This window comes from Pelodiscus sinensis, chromosome 2, assembly GCF_052426305.1.
Source record: "Pelodiscus sinensis isolate ZL-2025 chromosome 2, ASM5242630v1, whole genome shotgun sequence".
Taxonomy (NCBI): domain Eukaryota; kingdom Metazoa; phylum Chordata; order Testudines; family Trionychidae; genus Pelodiscus; species Pelodiscus sinensis.
In genome coordinates, this window is record NC_143053.1 from 231,203,164 (window position 1) to 231,225,106 (window position 21,943).

The window sequence follows — 21,943 nt, forward strand, 5'->3', positions numbered from 1 at the left end:
GTCCCTCACCATATAGCAACCCACCTTGTGAACAGCCACACAAGAGCCCACCTTAGGAGAGATTCAAGTGCCACCCAGCTGATTAGCTAGGTTTGTGCTTCTAACACACTTAAAAAAATGTATTCCATACACGGATGGGAAAAAAAATAGAGGGAACATTGCTCCTGACCACCCTGGTGTTTATTGCACTGTATAAATGGTCTTAAAAGCATATTCTCATAATAAGCTGTGATCATAGAATTATTCTTAACTTAAAATAAACGTTTAATTATTACACTTGAATTAAAATCTGGAGTACAAACTTGGTCTCTCACATGGAGTTTGTCCATTGCCATCGCAATTGCGGCTTCTTCCCTAGTTGGTACCTCTGCGTGTCACTGTAAGGCAAACAGGAATCCTTCATTCTTTTCTAATTAGAGAAACCCAACTTCTCTGAGAAATGTCAACACTCATCTACACTGCATGTCTTCAACCAACGCAGCATTCTTTTGCTGCTATTCATGGGATGAACTAGTAAACTCTGAAGCAAATTTAGCTGGAAATGTAAGTGGCCTGTACAGGAGCATACTTTCATTATCGCTCTGTGGTGGTAGACTTATCTGTGGTAAGTGGTGGTAGACAGTAATCTGCTGCGTAAGTACAGTTAACGGCGAATTCTTCATATGAATGAGTTTCCTGGAGAGTCTGGGGCATACAGTAATGCACTAGACTGGGAGATGATACGATTTCCTCCACTAATTTATATACTTTTGACTGTTTCAGAAATGGGAGAAGATCACCTCGTATACAAGGGGCTCCTCATGACTCGGCTCATGCATGTCTTTGCACAGCTTAAAAGAGTGCCCTCTTAATTAAATTTATTTTAACCTTATAAGATGAGCCTTTCTCCACCATTAGGTGTCCCCACCAGTGTGTAATAGTGTATTTAACTGGATCAGGAATTCTCAGTGCACAGCTGTGGCCCCGCTGTGTGATTAAAAAACAAAAAAACAAAATTTGCTGCTCTAGTCTGGTGGGGGAAAGGGGGGGCTGGCTGCCTGGCTGAGAGGGAGACAGCAGCTTGCAGCAGCGCTCTTGCCAGCAGGGGGCAGGTGAGCACCATAGGAGGGCAGTAGAGTGGGTCTGTAGGTAGGTTTTGTGGGGGAGGAACTGAGAACTATAGGTTTGAAAGGGTGCTGCAGCACCCCCCAGGTTTTAGGCAGGGCTCTGTTTCTGGCCCTTCTGGGTCCTGCCTATCCACATACTTTAGCACTCTGGTCCCTATGTAGTGAGGTCAGGGTCTGGCTTTCAGTTGCTGCCTAACTCATACAGTGGTGTTCAGATTCAGCTGCTGTCCACTGTGCATGGCAGGATCTTGCAGTTGTGGCCATCCAGTTACTGGTTGCTGGTCTTACGGAACTGTAGGCAGGGTTTTATTTGTGGGGAGGAAAGAGTTGAGATTTTCAACCTGCTGCTCGTGAACAGGTGGAGAACTGTTTTTGGAACACTTAGAAATGAGTCAAAGCAAAATCAGTTTACTTCACAACAATAAAGAGCTTTGCTTCTTAATGAGGGTGATTTGCTACCACGTATTGCCACAGCCCTCTTTGCTCTGACTGTTTAAAAGAAGGGTGCAACAAAGTAAGTGAGGAAGTGGTTTTTTTCCTCCACTGTGCTCAAAAATGAACTCTCTTTCAAACTGTCCAAAAAACTCTCATGCAGATACATTTCTGGTAGACCTCACCTTGAAAGTTTGAGCATGTCAGAAACCTGTGAGTGATAGAAAATGAGTGGTTGGAATGGAAACAGGTACGTATTCTCTACTACCAGTGTTGCAGTCACTCTTAAGCCTCCCTAAATTCAAGTTTGACATTTTTTTACAAGTATTAAGACTTTTAGCATCTGCTAGTATGTAGTTTTAGTAAGTGTTCTTAAATTCATTGGTAAAATTGAATGTTGAATATTCATATAACTAAAAAGACATTTTGGGCGTTTGGCTCAATGATTTCTGCATTAAATTGTTACATATAAACTCGAAGGAATGTACTGATTTTTTTTTTCTGTCCTTACAAAATCTGTCTGCATTCTGAATCAGATGTGGGAGAGGGGTGTCCTGCAAATCAGTCCCTGCACTAAAGATGTTGTGAGCCAAATTAAATTTCTTACTGATGATTTTCAAATTGACCTCTGTGACATCTGTAAGTCTCACTGCCATCAGTGGTTTAGTGCTGCTACAACTGGTTTAATAATTCTGTTAATTTTCAATATGCAGTAGAATCCAGCTCACTACTCTTTAGTTGCTTGCTCCTGCATATAGATCAAAAAGCAACAGGAACATGCTTGTTAAATTGAGCAAGTTGGACCATGAATACAAATAGTCAGAAGATCTGCCGACTAATGTGCCATTATTGTACAGTCACCCTTCAGAATACAGCTGCACTAAAATGAATTTTAGAAGAACGTCCTTGTTTTGAATTGGGGGAGCATAATATGGTTTGGAGGGAAAATAGCATTTTTTAGCAGAAAACAGCATGTTTGATCTAGGGATGCCAAATATTGGTTAATTGAATAGTGGGTTAACCTCATGAATTCTGATTGGGTAGTTGACTATTCTGTAGTCCCCAGGAAGCCTGTCTGGGGGAGAGGGGTCTGAGCTCCTGGCACGAGCCGGAACTGAGTGGAGGTTGCCAGCCTGTGTAGCTTCTAATGCACTTTAAATCCAGAGCCACAGGAAGGGTAGGTCCAGGGCCCGGTGCAAGCAGGGACTGAGCTGGGCTCCTGGCCAGCCTGCTAAAAAAATTATTGGCAGGAGGGGAGAGGGGAAATACGTGTAGTCTGTAGCGTTAACCTATAAGCTTTTGCTTATCAGTTAATCGACTACACGGTTACATCTCTAGTTTGATCCAAGATCTGCTACTACGCTTAAGTACAACTTGAATAGTAAATAATAGAAGCTAAATTTACCAACTTTCAACATGATTTCCTTCCATGTTTTTAACATCCTACTTATAAGAGCAACTCAATCATATATAATACTTTTTAACATTGACTATATGAGCAATAAGGTTCATTTCAAGTGTACTTGCACAATTGTTGCAGTCTCCCACCACCCAAACCCCCCACGATGGCAGATTTGGTTCCCAAACACGGCTTTATTTAGTCATTGTGGACAAAAGATTTTCTAACCGTAGAAGTAACTTGGCAAGCCAGTTGCTATTGTGCCCACTGGATAATTATTTTGGTTTCATACTGTCAGTATTTTTCATTATTTCAAACCAGCATACATAACCAGCTCCAAATAGTGAGCTTTTCAAGTTGTCAGACAGGTGTGGTGGGGTGCTGTGTGTTGCTGCTGTCTCATGATCCCTCCTTTCCTGTGCAAACTTTTCTTCTCTCACCACCACTCTCTCTGCTGAAAGGTGGAAGCTTTCAGTCCTCTGGAAGGAGGTTAATCCTTCATGGGAAGATGGTCTTTAAAGAATAGAACTGATTCTATGGGTACCATATTTGAACTTTCAAAAAAGAGGACACACCTGAGAGGGAGTGTCTCTGTATCAGTATCTACCAATTCACATTGTATTAATATATAACACATGGAATACAACTTGAGTTGGTAGATACTGGTACAGAGACACTCCCTCTCAGGTGTATCTTTTTTGAATCTGTACCAGTATCTACCAACTCAAGTTGTATTCCATGTGTTATATATTAATACAATGTGAATTGGTAGATACTGATACAGAGACACTCCCTCTCAGGCGTGTCCCTCTTTTTTGGAAGTTCAGCTATGGTAACCCTACATGTTGAAAGTGGTCCTTTTGGGAATTGCATTTAAACTGTTGGTGAAAAAGCCAACAGCAGTGTGAGGGAAGGAGCTCACTGCACCATGCAAGAAGAGGAGGATCTCCCTTTTAAGCTGTCTTCTCCCCCCTCTCTCCCTTTTTTATTTATTCTGGAAGCATAGGAAAGAATCTTAGTACTCTTCTCTGAGAAGCATCATTAGTAAACATGACCAGTTGATAGCTTAGTATGTGCAAATGTTGTTGGGTGCTATGTAAAAACCTTTGTGAATAGGAGTAGAAGCCACAGGTGTCTAAGGAACTGCCACATAATATTTGGTGTGAACAATCTGCTGCAGAATTCTTCTATAGCTTTGTACAATGGCAGTTCTCTTGCAACTGAAGATTAGCAAAATTAAAAAGTGTTTCAGGTGAATGTTTCTATTTTGCTTTCATCTAGTTAAGGAGAAAATACAAAATCAGACCTCCAGGTGCCTTACAGTCTAGAACATTGGAAAGAAGCTGCTTTATACCTGATGTTGTGGCCCACTTTTAAGCAAGCAGCAAATGCATTTATTTGGGAACTGACTGAATTTGAAATAGCAAACAGTCCTGAAATGTGTTGAATGAGAAATAATGGCATTTACCATCTGGGACTTACAGCTTTGTTTATGTTCATGTTGGTAAAATAAAGTAAGCTGTTCATATCATGAAGTGGCAAATGCCGAATTTCATTTGCAGAGGCAGGAACATATTGCATCTTCATCATAGTGTATAAAGTAGTCTCCTACACAATAGTAAGCTGAAGATTTCCTATTGCTGTGTTAATATAGTGACAGTAAAGCTTTTTTACAGCTGTTGACAGGGGATAGTTGAGCACCCTCTGTCTGCCAAAAGGTAGGCTGTCTGTTGCTTGCATGCTGTAAGCTTGCAAGGTAAACACTCAATGACCTATAAGCCAGCCAGTCAACTTGCATGTTGCCTTATTAGGTAAGCAGCTGAGAATCGTGTCTGGGGACAGAATATGCTGCATGGCAGCTAACTGAACCTTCAGTTTAAAGTTGATCTAGCCTAGATCTAAAGATGTGACCCAATAATATCATACAGCTAATCACTGTAATGAAATTACACGAGAGCGAACTTTATTTTGCAGGTGTCACAAACAAGGCTGAAGAGGATGTTAAGCTCTTTGTAGCTTTCTGATTTAGAAAAGGGGGCTTCATTATTACCCTTTACCTGCACTGTGAGCATTTAAAATTAGTGTGCATTAGCTCACCCCTGGTTTGATAATCTTGCCAGGGCTTTATTAAATATATTTCTTTGCTGAGCCTGTCATGTCCAGTGCTTTGCTGTCTGAATATCCTATTATCAGAGAAACCAGCTTTAGAAAAATGATTTGTGGTGATCTTCTTTTTTTTCCCGGTAACATTCTTCTAGCAGAGCAGGCATGCAGTTTCATTTCCTTTCTCAGAAAACTGTTCACTGGCTGAATGAGTGAATTTTTCCTATGTGAGAGGGAATATCAGAACCTGTCTTTCATGAGTTGGATAGTTCTAATGGAATTGTTAGAACAAGGAATGCTGTTAAGCAAAGTATGCATCTATTATATTAGCAAGTGTTATTCCTTACCAGTGAACAGTCAAGTGCCCATGGATTTCCCCCCAAGGATAGTGCAGCAAAGTGCTTCCCTACGTAACTTTGCTAATGGAATTCAATCTTGACCTATAACTTTGTTGATCCGGCCCATTACGAGAAGTTTGCTGCCCTGATGCATAGTGTTTGCTGAGGTCCTTGTGCGCGCATGCCTACTTTTCCTCCATTCTTGTCTGCCCCACTGTTAAAAGCTTGTTCCTCCCTTGAGCACACTGCAGACTATCTGGTGATATTTGCAATATGCACAAAAGGGGTTTAAGAGGTGCAATCTTCCTTTCAGCTGTCGAACCCAGGTCACTACTGGAGCAGGTTCCCCTCTGGTCAATGTGCTGACCAGTTTCCTTGTCATATGGTTAATATATTTTGCTCAGAACTCTAGAATATCAAATCAGATTGCCATACACTTGTCACTATAAATAAGCAATAACTTACCAGAACTGTTAACTGGGTTGCCCTAGGGCTAGCATGCTAGACAGTTGTCATACTGAAAACTCATGAGATGAGACCCCGACAATGTGACAACCCAGAGATAGGCCAAAACATAGTGTGAGGCCAGCACTAAGGGGGAAAAAATAGCATTTAACATTTAATATTTTTTTATAATGTCATGGGCTCCCGTATGATATTGTCTGCCTTATCTCAAGGCTTGGAAATGGCCATAATCTATCTAAGCAATCAGCATGGTGTAGCCTGTGAAGTGCTGTGGCCCTTTAGAAATCAAATCTTTGTTTTGAAGGGGTTTTTTTGCAGCCAGTCTACTGTTCCTTGGGCTTACATGTGTGTTGGAAGAGATCTTTGCATTAGAACACCCTCCTGCATTGTAGAGGAGTCCGAGTGCTTTATCCTAGCGTAGCTATGCAGGGCAATTTTCCACTGTTTGCCAAGCAGTCTGCATAGAGTTAACACATTTCCACTCTGGGGGATCATTTTGTACTTTGGAGGAGACTGAAGTGACTATCAGAGGGGTAGCAGTGTTAGTCTGAATCCGCAAAAGCAGCGAGGAGTCCTGTGGCAGCTTATAGACTAACCAAAGTTAGACGTGCATCTGACAAAGTGGGTCTTTGCCCATGAAAGCTTATGCTCCAACACTTCCGTTAGTCTATAAGGTGCCACAGGACTCCTCGCTGCTTTTGAAGTGAATATAGGTATGGAAAGGTGAGGAGGATACAGTTTCTAGGAAGGAAGTTGATACCATGTCTCTGATAAAGCTTCTCAGTATGGCAGAGTGTTTGCAAGCAATGCTCCTGAATTTTTTCAGGGTTTTGCAACTTGCTCCTGAACTGGGCAAGTCCTCATTCAATCGCAGGGGAAATAGGGTTGCCTATTCCTGGAGGATTCATCACATGACTTAATTTATAATATTAATCTTTAATTTCTGGAGACTGCAGAACAATTCTGTAGGGTTGGCAATCTTAAATCTGGAGAATAGATCCAGTTCACTGCTGAGTTAGGTAAGAAGTGATGCTACTTCTTGAGCAAACATGGGAAAAAACAGATGCATCTTTAATGCAATGGCTATACAGGCAGTCCCCGACTTATGTGGATCCGACTTACGTCAGATCCCTAGATACGAACGGGGTGAGGCAACTCCCGCACATGCGCAGCAGCATTTCCGGGGCTCGCTCACCTGGGTCCTAGGATCCTCCTCCTCCTCGGGCCGGCTCCAACTGGGGTCCCGCAGAGCTGCCGGGCAGAGGAAAAGTGCCTCCCCACGCCCACTGCCCCCCCCCACCCCCCTGCCAGCAACAGGCTGCCCCCTCCCCTGAGCAACAGTCTGCCGAACAGACAAAAGCAGCCTCTCTGCCCCTCCTCCCCTCTATACATGCCGGGCTCCCGGAGCGCAGCAGCGTCCCCGGGGCTCGCTCACCTGGGTCCTAGAATCCACCTCCTCCTCCTCTTCGGCCGGCTCCAACTGGCCTCTGCCTGCAGCAGCTGGCCACAGGGACAGGGATCCCGCAGAGCTGCCGGGCAGAGGAAAAGTGCCTCCCCACGCCCGCTGCCCCCCCCCCCCCGCGGCCTCGCATCCTGCACGCCTCCCCCCTCCCCCCCCCTGCCAGCAACAGGCTGCCCCCTCCCCTGAGCAACAGGCTGCGGAACAGCAGACAAAAGCAGCCTCTCCGCCCCTCCTCCCCCTATACATGCTGGGTTCCCTGGGCAAACAAAGACTCCACCAAAACAAACAAAGTGCTGGCCTCATTGTGTTAGCAAAAAAAGGACCCTCCTCCTAGAACCCTGGGTGGTGTGTGGAAATAAAGCTATTAGCTCAAAGCATGGTGCAGAGCTGTTTGGTATTTGATGAGTTACTCCTTTAGTCCTGAGTTTGTCACAGGGACAGAAATAGATGTGAAATCTTCTGAACAGGGGAACAGACAGCAAAACAAACATTAGAGGGGAGTTAACCTTTCCCTATGCTATCCAAAACTAAAAAAAATGTTTGGCTAGAGTTTCCCCTACAATATGTACCAGTTCCGACTTACATACAAATTCAACTTAAGAACAAACCTACAGTCCCTATCTTGTACGTAACCCGGGGACTGCCTGTACATGGCAGACCTGCCTGCACAATAATTCTTTGACAAGACACTGAGAACATCTCTGAGCATAGCAGTTTAAAGGAGGATTTTGAATTGAAGGTAGGTTTAAATTACTTAACCTGTTTGAACAAAAATAAAAGCCCCTAAAGCACAAGCACTTTATTGTGAACCACATCCAGAAATAGCATTCTGGAATTTCATTGACAAGGCACAACTGGTTCACAAATGCCTCCGGTCTGTATACTGTAACATGAGAAATGTGTTTTTAATGCATTTCAGCCACTGATGGCTTCTCATGTGGATACGTCTTTAACCTGGTTTTGACTTCATGCTGCTTAAACTACTGATATCCAAAACCACACAAGAATTTAATTTAAATGTTGGTGTTGCTTTATCTTCTGTTTTTAATTCTTCAATATTATGCGTAGCAAAAATTCAAAGTGGATGTGAAGGTTTTTGGCAAGACTGTTAATTTAATGGATTGCAGTACCCTGGTAGTGTAATGAGTTAGCAACTATCACATGTCAACTTATTTCAAAGACTCTGCAGGCCATCTTCGCTTTAAAAAGCCTCGGACTTTTGATTAGAGCCATGGTAGATGAAGTAATATCTGTTATTGGACCAAGTTATGTTGTTTCTAATGGACATTGTCCCAATAAAAGAATATTCCCTCATCCACCTCGACTCTCTACTATCCAGAGACCATCACACTGCATACATACTTCTGATTTTCATTCACTGAGCGGGAATCAAAGATGGTGTCTAGACACTGCAAATTCTTGCAGTTTGTCCATATCGGCTTTCAGAAGGTTAAGGGGTTGTTAGGATAACAGAATCTATGTACTCTGTTAGGACTACCCTAAGTATTGGCTCCTCTATTTACAAATGGAGGTAGATCCTCACTAGTCAAGTGAATGAAACAGTATCCATTGTGCATGCAAATCAGTGTGTTCACTTTCAAACAGTGTGCACATAATTTAAAAAAAAAATCTATCCCAAATATATAGCAGACGTTGAGAAAGTAAACGGGCAGTTATTTTCCTGCAGATGTCTAACAACAAGAAGACTCTAGAAAAAGTGTACTGTATAATTCTAGAATAAGAGGCCTAACATTAGCATAAATCTAATAGAACTTGAATAGATTTTGCCTGTGTTTAAAGAGGTTAGAATTATTAACTGAAGTATTTCAGGTTAAGTCTCATTTTATCTGGGTCATTTCTGGGTTGTGCTGATGTCTTCATATGCTACAGTGGATCACTCGCGTGAGAAAATGGGCTTCTCTAATATGACCGAGAATTTAAATGAATGTGTAATACAGGTTGAAACTCTCTAGTCCAGAACCCTTGAGACCTGACCAATGCCAAATCAGAGAATTTGCCAAACCACGAAGGTCAATATTATCTAACAGCATTACCAACACTTTCACTGCTTACTGGACTCCTAGCAGACATTTAAGAGTAAATTAGAGCTAAATAACAGAACACTAAGAGCTGGGACTGGTGGTTGTAAACGAACTTTATGGGAACACAGGAAACTTAGCCACATAAGTGGACATCCAACAAACTAAAATCCTGCCAGACCATGGATGTTGCCAGACCAGAGAGTGCTGGACTAGAGAGGTTCAAACTATACATTTTTTTTTTTTTTAAAGTATCGATCTTAAATTATGCTACTGGCTTGACATTCATTAAGTGAATGCTGGAAGAAATCCCTTCATGCCTCCATCTTTCTTAAAATTGAAAGTATTTTTGGAGGCAATTGATGATCCCTTTTAGGAGACTTGTTGAAATTGCGGTCTCTTTCACGAAATCACCCTTTTGTTAAGTGAGGAAAATGCTTTCTGAAACTAATGCAAAGAGTTTCAAGATTGTTGAGATGCATACAAAGTATTGGTTCTTTTTTCCCAAGCGAGAGTTCACGTGTAAGTGTATAGAACAGGTGGATGGGCTGTGTCCTTACAAACCACCTGGCATTTTACAGCAGATAGCTAATACTCAGTGACCTCTTTACTGACCATTACCTTTGTTTTTGATCTCTTCATATGTAACCTGTTTTAAGCTACCTGAGGCAGGTGATGCAATGCAGAGCTCTGTTTATTTGGAAATTTATCAAAAATATCAATACTAACTAAAGACCATGAATCTGCTTGCATAATAATTACACACAAGTAAGTATTGGGATTTTATTGCATAATAGAAATGATAAAATAAAAGGGAAGAGGATTAAATCTACTCTCCATTCAGGGGATGATCTCATGTCAGGAAATTTTATCCAGGATTAGAAATCTGCATAAATTACCTTGACTAAAGAAAATGAAAAAAACACTTGCCAGTATACATGGGAGAGGGGGTAATGAGTGTATGTGAGGTTGACTAATGTCATCAACCTGCAATATATTAATTATTTTTAACTGTGTGCAGTCTTGCTTCAACATAGCGTGAGTCATCATTTCCTGTTCAATGTACCATAGGAAAAATACTTTATTTAGGGGGACTGTAGGGGTGTGCATGTGCGCACGCGCCTTTCTCTGGAAATATTAGGAAAAATACAACTTTGTCCTGAATTTGTGCTGTTTTCGTTTAGTTCTTGTTTCATGTTCCCACTGTCCTTGATGTTCTGTGATTGTCACAATCTCAGATGTCATTGTACAATGTAGCAGTTAGCTTTCCAGATTGCAGAGAGAGGCTTGTGTACAAACTCCTACGAACTAAAATTCAGCTTTTGTAAATGTCATGATAGGGGGTGGGAGCGGGCTGACTCCAAGACAACGCCATACTGTAAGTTGAGAGAGGCTTACAAGCAGTCTGAGTTCCAGCTTTGATTTACAATGACCGTTGTCCCCAAACAAAATGATGTCATTTTGCCCCAGTTCCTGAGGGAAGTTACAGAACAATCTTCAGCTGCCAACAGATCTTTTGTAGGCAGTCTGTTTTTGATTAGAAGTGTATGCTTAACCTAATTTGCTCATTTATCTGCAATTTTAGCTTCCAGCTGTGCTCCTGTGTTGGGCAGGGAGGTGGGGTGGGATGGGAAAGGAAATATTATCAGATCTATAACACAGCTTTACTATTCAAGGAGATGGCCATGCTTCTGCTTTTGAACACTAGATTGTTTTAAAGGACAGAATAGCCACCTTGAAATCCCAAGATCTCCCTCTCCAGGAGAAAGATTTATCCTAGGAAATGGCAGCAGTTTCTAAGCAGATACACAGTAAAAAACTGAGCTCTACTGATAATTTCATTTATTTTCTACTTGCTAACACATGTTTTCCTGTGTAAACGTTTTTGTTTTTGTTTTTGTTTTTAATGCCAAATTGATGTCTCCTCTTATGGGGCTGGTAACAGAAGTCTTATCTCTCAGCTAATCCCATGGGCCCTATTAAATTTGTTTTTTACATAAAGGATGTCAGGTCAAATTGTGTGTATTGGCAGGAAGGTGGGCTTGCTCATTATACAGAGCATGAAGAAATTCTTGAAGACTGAAGTATGTGTCCAAATTCTCCGTCTCTGCATGGCACCACACTGCTATTGTATTTTAATCCTCTGCCTCCAACTGAACTAATTCTGAAGGACCGGAACAGACCCATTATCCTAGTATGATGTGCCAGTAATATAGGGTCACAGAATGCTATGTTAGACATGGTATTTAGCTCTAAGATCAGTGGGGTGTCTTCATGGAATCTTGCACAGAGCAGCAGTTGGCAAATAATTCCAGTTTCAGTTGAGGAGAACTTGATGCCGAGTTCTAGACCAAATGATCATTTAGGGGACAATTCAGATATGGATGTTCTCTGTTGCTGTTAATCTGTTCCTTCCCTGCACTTTAAGCTCTCCAAAGGAGTTATCTTTACACTCATGAGCTAACTCCTGCATTCTTGAACCATCAATCCTGAACACTAGAAGAGGAAGTCCTACCCACAGTGGTGTCAGTCATAAGTTCTGCTTTCACGGTGGAATTGGCAGCTGTTCTGGAAACTCAGACTTATTTATGCATCCTATAAGTAGCGTTTGAACACCATGAGTAAGAATTCATTTAAAATTACCGAGTTCATAGAGGGATCTTTGGAAGTTATGCTGTCCTTCCAAGATTACATATCCTTTTTTCCCCCTGCATGTTGTGTATCTACCACAAGCAAGATGATGGCTCAAGTCCCAGAGAAGACTTACATATGGGGGAGTGAAGAAGTACAAGATAACTTCAGTTAATAGCTATAAGGCATTTGGGCCCATCACAAAGAAAATGGGTCCATGAAGATAATGGCTCCCTCCTTTCCTATTGCACTTACCTGTCCACCCCCCCAAAATTTCAATAAGTAGATCTGGTTACAGGAGATGTCAGGCTATATCTCTGTGGTATCCTGTCTCCTGATTTAAGCATCTAAAAGTTGTTTAAAGAAACTGGGAGAAGTAATAAGTCCTGTTCTCCCTCCCCTCCCCTCTCCAAAACACTAAAGTGATTTGTTTTTATTTTCTTTAAACAGCCTGGAAGGCATCTATACCACTTTATGGCAAACTGGCTGAAATTAACATTTTCTTTCGAATGGTCCATGTATTTTGCATTAGCGCTCTCCTAACATTAAATCCAAATAGCTTCTCTATTTGTATTGTGGTAGCGTTGGAGAGACCCCAATCATGGATCAGGACTCCATTGTGTTAGATGCATACAGGTGCGTAACAGCATAGTCTTTGTCCCAGGTAGCAAATCTGGCACTTGACAGATTAAAGCACTGCTGTTTTAGCGCAACACTATGATTACACTCCAGCAAAAACCCACCTCAACGAGGGGCATAGCTCCCAGGGCCAGGAGCCTGTCTACACTGGCAGTGCTGAAACACATTGCACTTGGGAGGGGTATGATTTTTACACTCATGAGCAAGTAAGTGTCAGTGCAGTAACTTGCCAGTGTAGATAAACCTTAAGTAGGCAGTGCTGTATGCCTGAACACCCATAAGATAACATTTTGTAGGTGCAAAACCAATGAGGAGTCCTGTGGCACCTTAAAGACTAACAGATTTATTAATGCATAAGCTTTCATGGGTAAAACCCACTTCATCAGATGAATTGGAGTGGAATTAGAGGCAGGGCATATCTGTACACAAATAGGAAAGTTACTTATCCAGTGTAGGACCAGTGTTAATGAGGCTACTCAAGTCCAGGTATATGTGGCTCATTCACAGCAGCTGAGGGGGAGATGTGAATATCAAGAAAGTGGAAATTGCCTTTGTAGCGTGTTAACCGGTTTAAATCTTTATTCAGGCCTAATTTGATTGTATCGAATTTGCAAATGAATTGGAATTTTGCTGTTTCCCTTTGTAATCAGGGTTTGACTGTTTGTTTTGGGTTGTTGTTTTTTGGGGGGTGGGTCTTGTTTTATTTTTGGTGCAACCTCCTGGTAGCTGTTTAGCCTTCTAGTGATATTTTAAGTGGTTCTCTGTGGTTGAGGAGGGGGGGGGGAAGGAGACTGTGTGTGGATTTTTTTTTCCCAGTCAGTCTTTATTTTACAAAGCAGACCTGTTGGCTCATCTAAGTAGTAAAATGAAGTCACCAAAAGAACAAAAGAGGTGTTAGAGTTTATTGCACCATTCTGGAGAAGTGCTTCCAGATTTTTATAACAGAAGATAAAGGATCCTGACATGCTCACTCTTGAAATTACCAGTGAATCCAAAACCTATAAAGTTGAGTTTAAAATAAATGTGGCAGCTGTGCTGTATTTGTTAGATAAATTGTCTTACAGTTCCTCACCTTCTGTCTCAAATTAAAATGAGTGTCCGGGTATCTGTTCTTAACTCCCCTTCTCCCACCAGTAATTTCGTTCATATGTTACCCATAAATCTTGGCTGCTTAAACATTCCTTTTTGGCCTATTGAATGGGCAAAGTGTTAAGCATAATGATATGATTAAAAGTCAGTCTTCTGACAGCCCAGTTGCTGTGTTTTACTTTGTTTAAGCATTCTTTGCAGTTTACTGTGATTAGAGATAAGAAGGATTTACGCCTCTTTTGGAAAGAAATGTATTTTCCTGTAAAGATTATTGAGTTTCTGCAATATCTTCTGGATAGAATATAATTTGTGATTTTGGCTAGAGTTTTGAAGTAGCAATGTTCTAAATCTCCCAATCACCATTGTCCAATTTGTTTTAGCATTCATGTGCCTAATTTCTGTTTGTAATCTGATTACGGGGCTTGAGCTGCTCTACTTTGCAGCCTATTGCTATGCATTTACTGTTCTCCCTGGGACGCAATAGCCTGACAGCTTCAGTCCTGTGCTATGAAAAATCTCTACACAGTATTGCTTAGACGGGCCTAGGGCTGTGGCTGGTTGAGAATTAGCTCCTATTGTAGTTTCTCATTGCCGAATCCTTTGTCTGTGCAACCATGTTCAGAAATCCTTGGATCTCCAGCTATTTGGGAAATGTTAAATACTCTGAGGAGCAAGGTAAGAGTTCAAAGTGGATAGAGAAAAATGCAATTGATACCCCCCCCCCCGCTTTTTTTTTTCTCAATGTCTATGCGTACATTTTGTTGCATAGAAGCGTTTGCTACTTTAGTAATCAGTACTCAGTTTGACATCTATTCTATTTTATAATTTCCTCAAAGGTCACTTTTCAAAAATCCGATTAGACGGATCTTCTAATTAGCTTAGCTTGAAGTTGAATTAAGGCCTTTTAAATGTACTGAATAACACTGGAATGGACTGTCCAGATTTCCTAATTTAATATTCTAACTGCATATATTTTAACAGCTTTTGTTTTTAACCACTGTTTTGTAGATTGGAGTGGGACTGTATTGAATGGTTAAACTCATAAGCAAGTTCATAATTTAACACTGAAGTAAACATACTCTGAATTGTAAATACAAATACTTACAACCTTATTAGAAATAATTTTAAGTGTGTTTAGTCTTCCTGTGGTTGTTGAGGGAATGCAGTATTGTTACATTTGCAGTGGTTTCTCTTTAGTACACTAGACTGTGTATGTTTTGAGTAACTATTGAAATAAAACCACATTAAAATGATTGTTCTGTGGACCCGTTAATTTCTCCTGAAAGGAACCTTTTTGCCATTCTTTCAGTGGTTTTTATTTATTTATATGTTACTTTAGTAGATTGTGACAGTAAGTTACTTTATTACATACTAACAAGTCTTCATCATGTGAATGAACCAAGGGGGAGGTACCCATAAAATATCATAGCTGCATATGAGACACAAGTTTTTGTGGGAACAGATGAATTTGCCCTATAAAGTGTATAGGAATTTAAAAATGTTAACTGCTGTTAGATGTGTTTCATGGCATCATGTCTTTCTGTGAGCCTCTGCCCCTTCTCCCTTCTTCAAATTTCAGATGATGAAAGCTGCTCTCCTGCCTCTCCCTCCTGCCATGGGGAGGAATTTTTTTGTGAACTACATGTGGTTTTCTTAGTGGACAGCTGTTTTTGTACCAAAAACTATAAGATGGGTTATATGCTATTAGAATAGTTGTAAATATTATGCATGCGTGGTTTTGATTTAACCAAACTCATGCTGTGTTTAGTTTTTTTGTGGAGAATTATTATCCTTTGTGCTTTTACAGTATTATAAATATGGCCTTTTTAGAAAATGTTTGGATCATTTTTTAAAATTATTAGTGTAATGATTTGTAAACCATTTGTAAATCTTTGCTTATTATACATTGTAGCTAGTCTTAGAAATTGTCTCTGCTGTGTGATTAATGAGCTTTATTTTCCATGTAGCTGGCTGGAAAGAAACTAAATGTCAACAAAATACAAGAAAAATGATAATGTCTGTGTAGACTAAAATAATGCTGTTTACTTGTTAACAAGACTGTTTGAAATACTGAATATTTTCTGTGTATTTCAATGTTCTAGAAAAATGTCATCGGTTTATGTTTTCTAGTGTTTTTTTTTTAATCCCATTTAATTAGTCTCCCTTTAAAGATATGGGAAGAGAGAATGAGCAAGCAATTTTTAAAGGCTGTGCTGATATGAGACCCTTTGAAAATGTAGCTCTTGGTAACTATCTACATTAAACTGAATTAAACTATGGTTGCACCTGTATCCCTTGCTTACATCATAGGCTCTATCTAGACTGTAAATAACTGTGTTGGGTAATATTGGCAAACCTGTTGTCCATCAGCATGGTTACACCACAAGACCATTTTGGTGTTCATGGCACATAACAAGCTTTTAACCATGTCCTTGAAAAATGTGAAAGTATTGGTCATGTAGCAGTCTACGTTGCAAGATGCAACAATCCTTCAGTTTCATCAAGGATCAGCCATTCTGTATCTTGGTCTCCTGAAACAACTGAGTTCAGTGCATATGGGTCTAAAGGCTGTTGCCCCACTAGGAGCTGCTAGCTGGTTTCTAGCACAGTTGCCTGATGGGTATGTTTCTCAGGCTTTGTCTACTAGAGGTATCCTGGAAAAGCTCTGCCATGTCCAAGGAATGCATCTGCTTTTTTGGAACAGTTTCTGAAAAAGCAGACTAGTTCTTTCGCCATCCCTGTATTCCTCATTGTATGCGGAATAAGGGATGCTCTGAAAGAGGAGGTTTTCTGAAATTTGGCCCCATGTAGATCCACGTCTTCGGTGGATCACAATTTGCGTATATTTTTCCGACTCTTCTTTGCATTGAATGTGCAGTTTTTATAACGTAAGGATTCAAACCATGTTTGTTATGATGTGATCTGATAACACTTCTCATCTTCAAAGTGTTTTATAAACCTTAAACTCAATACTCAATGTTAAACGGGCAAATATGTCTATTGTACTATCATCAGGGAAACTTCGTCAAAGAGCTTAAGTAAGTTGCCCAAGGTCACAGAGGAAGATGCAGCAAGAGTAGTGGTTAGAATTGTGTGGATTCTGACCCAGTCTTGATTGTGTTTAAACTACTTGACTATATTTATTTGTCAAACTGTATTAAAAACTTACTAGCACACATGATCTCTTTATTTCTCTCAAGACTTTAAGTTGTCCCATGTTAGGCATGCAGTAGTACGTATTCATTAAACGATAGAATCCAAGAATTACACTTTCCAACATCAAAGATTTGAGATAATAATAATACAGCCGTTTAAATGCTACATAGTAACACACACCACCTTTACCGTGTTTTTTAAAAATTTTCTTTCACAGATTTTGACAAAGAGAATTCAGTCAGATTTAAAACCTCAAAACTTCATCAAAGGAGGAGAGCATTAAGGTAAATTATTGTAAGATTCCTTTTATTGATCCAGTTTCTGGATAGTAAGTTAACCTGTAATAACCATTTGAATCTGTGTAGCTTCTGACTTTTTGAAAGTGATTCCTTGCCTTGTAACAACTGGATAAAAAGCTATTTATCTGAACTGGGTATTCAAAGCTCTAATTGCCTATTACTTAGGCATCTTGGAATAACTTATTTAAGCATTTGCTCAACAGGATTCTTAATACACAAAGTACCTCTTATTTTTTTTAAATGCCTCTTGCTGTCCACCTTCATTGTTCCAGGCCATCATATTCTTTGTGCATTGAAGGGGAAAGGGACTAGGAACACTTTAAAGTGGGATACATCTAAATCTTTTCTTTTCAAAGTACAAGAGAAGGAAATGATGTAAGAAAAGAATGAGAAACAAGGACTTGTATGCCCATTTTGTAGGGCAGCAAATCTGTTTTTATTATGATATGTTTCTGTTTATAATATTAAATCCTGAAGCAATATATCCCTGATATATCTGTGACGTAGGTGGGAGGAAGTAATGATTGAACACTTTTGCCAATGGGATTTGAGTCAAATTGCTGTTTGCTTCTGGATCTGTAACTAGGTTAAGGGAGCAGCTATTGAAACTTTCCATAATGCAGTGGCAGGTAAATTTTTCAAATGTTAATTCCTGTTGTCTAAAATCAGCTTCCTGCCCAACAATTGTCAGGAGAGAGCACTAAAGCTAGTTTGATTATTAAATTCTCATGCAGCACAAAAAAAGTGATTGAATTTAAAGGAACAAACTAAAATATAGAGACAAGGAAGTGCTATTAAGACACATTTGACATGATTCATGTAGATTCCTGAAGATTATTCTGTTAAACTTTCACTGGGGGAAATGCTTCACCACTTTATATCATGTCTGAAAATAAACAGGAGCTTGTGATACCCCATGATCTAGATCAGGCTTTCTGAATGTAGTTACAAGACATCTTTCAGCTGGAACCATAGGATATACAGGCAGTCCCCGGGTTACGTACAAGATAGGGACTGTAGGTTTGTTCTTAAGTTGAATCTGTATGTAAGTCGGAACTGGCATCCAGATTCAGCCGCTGCTGAAACTGACCGCCAGTTCTGACTTACATATAGAATCAACTTAAGAACCCCAAGTGTCCCCAAGTCAGCTGCTGCTGAAACTGATCAGCAGCTGATTCCAGGAAGCCAGGAGCAGAGCAACTCTGCCTCGGGGTTTCTGTAGTCAGCGCTGGTCAGTTTCAGCAGCGGCTGACTTGGGGACGCCTGGGGCAGAGCAGCTGGGGTGCTGCTGAGTTGTTCCAGTAGCGCCGCTCCTTGGCACTACTGGACCAAGCCAGCAGCACCCCATCTGCTCTGCCCCAGGCGTCCTGATTCAGCCGCTGCTGAAACTGACCAGCAGCGGCTGAATCAGGACCAGAGCAGCTGGGGTGCTGCTGGGTTGGACCAGTAGCGCCCAGAGCGGTGCTGCGGGACCAACCGGCAGCACCCCAGCTGCTCTGCCACAGGCGTCCGGAGAAAAGCCTAGTCTGCTCGGGGGGGGGGGGGGGGGTACTAGCTGCGCCCCCCCCCCCCCCACCCCAGCAGACCAGGAAGACACGGGCGGTGGACCGAGATGCACCGCGGTCCCGCCGCCTGGGTCCTCCGTGGCTTTGCTCCCCGTCTCCCTGGTCTGCTGGAGACCAGCAGACCAGGGAGACGGGGAGCAAAGCCTCTGAGGACGCCGGCAGCGGGACAGCCGTGGGGCGTCTGGGCTGTCCCGCTGCCGGCTTCCCCCGCGACTTTGCAAAGCCTCGGGAAAGCTGGCAGCGGAGCAGCCCAGGCGGCCTGGGCTGCCTCGCTGCCGGAGGCCCCCCCCGCAGCTTTGCAAAGCCACGGGGAAGCTGGCAGGGGAGTAGTCCAGGCGCGCCTGGGGTGCCTCGCTGTCCGAGCCCCCCCCCCCCCCCGCGGCTTTGCAAAGCGTGGGGAAGCCAGCAGCGGAGCAGTCCAGGCGCGCCTGGGCTGCTTCGCTGCCCGAGCCCCCCCGCGGCGGGGAAGCCGGCAGCGGAGCAGTCCAGGCGCGCCTGGGCTGCCTCGCTGCCCGAGCACCCCCCCGCGGCTTTGCAAAGCCGCGGGGTGGCTCGGGCAGCGAGGCAGCCCAGGCGCGCCTGGACTGCTCCGCTGCCGGCTTCCCCGCGCTTTGCAAAGCCGCGGGGGAGGGCTCGGGCAGCGAGGCAGCCCAGGCGCGCCTGGACTGCTCCGCCACTGGCTTCCCCGAGGCTTTGCAAAGCTGCGGGGAGGCTCCGGCAGCGAGGCAGCCCAGGCTGCCTGGACTGCTCCGCTGCCAGCTTCCCCGCGCTTTGCAAAGCCGAGGGGGGGTGCTCGGGCAGCGAGGCACCCCAGGCGTGCCTGGGCTGCCCCGCCGCCGGCTTCCCCGCGGCTTTGTAAAGCCGCGCGCGGGGGGGGGGGGGGGAGAGGAGGAGCTCGGGCAGCGCAGAGCAAAGCCCCGAGTACACTGGCGGCGAGACCGTGAGGTCCCGCAGTCCGTGTACTCTGGGGCAGCCCTGTTTGTAACTGCGGATCCGACATAAGTCGGATCCGCGTAAGTCAGGGACTGCCTGTATTTCGTTCTCTAAATCCTGTACAGAATCCAGATCTAACAATGTCTTTGTTGAGGAGAAGACGTAAGAGGAGGTGATAAAATAACATTTTCAACTTCAGCCAGAAAAATGCAAGAAAGGTGAATAGTAAAAATCCTGAGTATATGCCAGAAATCATTTTAATAATAAAAAATGAAGTGCTTAACAGTAAAGTAAACCAATCCAAATGTTTCTAGTGCAGCAGCCTAGAATCTGCACCTAATCATGTTACTTTTTTTTTTTTAAAGCTTTTAAGCTTTTGGAAGGAGAAATTAATATTGCTAAAATGTGGGAGCTGCAGCGGAATTTAAAGGCGCTTTTAAAATACTATATTACATATAAATCAAGAGACCATAGATTATCTGCCCCAACAGAAGCTGCTAACTACAGCTGCAACAGCTCTTCCAGGAGAGAATAACTAATGGAGCAGAGGAGGGACCCCTCAAATGTTTTCCCCATCTAAAGGGAAAATGAGAAGTAAATGATTTGTCAGCATCTTAAAATTTTTCATCCAATGACTTGCAGCACTGAAGCCATAGTCCTTAGTTACCATAATCTCACTACTTTTGAGTTCAATTTTGTTTGCCAATAAACATATTTAATATTGTTTAAGTGGGCATTTGTCCCACTGTAGTAGGGGAATTTCTCTATGAATACAGTACATACTCCATATACTATTTGTTGAAAATTTGTTACAAGGATAATATAGGTGTATAGTAGGATACAGTGTAATTATATCCTCTATCTGTGATGGTCAGGATGGGAGGCAAATTATGACTATACTAGATTATAAAGTTATAAAGTAATGTTATGGAAGAATTTCTATAATACAGCCAACTGTAGTTGGACCATGTAATCTGTCATAGTTTAATTGTAGTAACTCTGCTCAATATTATGACAGATTACATGGTCCAACTACAGTTGGTTGTTTTATAGAAAAGGGTGAGGCTTACCAGTTATCTGGTCAAACCTTCACATACCTACACCACATCCTTGGTAATCTTAAGAACCTAGTAAACATCCTTAATTTGGATTGCATAAACTGTACCTTCCTAAATAGATTGGCTAAAGATGTTCAGAATCGTGTATGTTTCCTTATACGTGATTTTAGGTAGACCTGAATTCAGAGCTTGTGCTTAGTGTCAGTCTGCTTCACTTTCATATTCAGCATTTGTGAATTGCTTTATTGCTTTTTAACATCAAGCAACCCCCTGTAAGAACATAAGAACAGCCATACTGAGTCAGACCAAAGGTCCATCTAGCCTAGTATCCTGTCTTCCAATAGTGGCCATGCCAGGTATCCTGGAGGAAATAAAGAGAACAGGGAATCAAGTGATCCCTCCCCTGTCATCCATTTCCAGCCTCTGACAAACAAGTTAGGGACCCAATTCCTACCCATCCTGGCTAATAGCCATTGACAGACACTAACCTCCATGAATTTCTCTAGTTCTTTTTTGAACCCTATTAAAGTCATAGTCTTCACAACATTCTCTGGCAAGGAGTTCCACAGGTTCATTGTGTGTTGCGTGAAGAGATTTCCTTTTGTTTGATTTAAATCTGCTACCTATCAATTTCATTTGGTGGCCCCCTATTTGGAAGCAAGTAAATAACTTTTCCTTATTTACTTTATCCACCATGTCCTATGTCCCCTTAGTCTCATCTTTTCTAAGATGAAAAGCCAGAGTTTTATTAATCTCTCATATGGCAGCCACTCCAAACCTCTAATCATTTTTGCTGACATTTTCTGATCTTTTTCAATGCCAAGATATTTTTTGAGATGATCACCACATCTGCGTACATTATTCAAGATGTGGGTGTACTGCAGGTTTATACAGAGGCAATACAATGTTCTCTGTCCATTTTTAAGTTATTCCTAATCCTCTTGAGTAGATGGTTTCAGTGAACTGTCCCCAATGACTCCAAACACCCGTCAACTTCACTTACTCCTTGCAAATCAAGGAATACAAGTGTTGACAGGGGCGCCCTCAGCATTCAATTTAGTGGGGTTTTACTAGCCCTGTTAATTAAACTCCAGAAGATCAACCACCGCAGAGCTGATCTTCCCATTAGTGAAAATGTGGCCATAGACAGGTATAACACCTGCATTTTATATTATAATCTGAAATAACGCTAAACAAGACTTGTTCTTCTCATGTAAGCAAACTTTTTT

At 42.0% G+C, this 21,943-nt stretch overlaps 1 protein-coding gene across 41 annotated transcripts in view; it reads left to right on the forward strand.

Moving 5' to 3' along the window:
* SVIL (supervillin) overlaps positions 1–21,943 on the forward strand; it is a 197,412-nt gene that overhangs the window by 83,985 nt on the left and 91,484 nt on the right. For 18 of the 41 annotated variants that reach the window (XM_075922624.2, XM_075922625.2, XM_075922620.2 and 15 more), the window contains one exon: positions 17,077–17,143. The exons of 2 other annotated variants lie outside the window; for them this stretch is intronic. Coding sequence is in view for 16 of the 39 variants with exons in the window: in XM_089776760.1 (XP_089632886.1) it covers positions 17,077–17,143 (67 nt within the window). In the remaining 23 variants the exon portion in view is untranslated. Of the gene's footprint in view, positions 1–13,953; positions 14,379–17,076; positions 17,144–21,943 lie in introns of those variants that run through there. 21 more of the 41 variants (XM_075922608.2, XM_075922609.2, XM_075922614.2 and 18 more) reach the window with 8 other exon arrangements.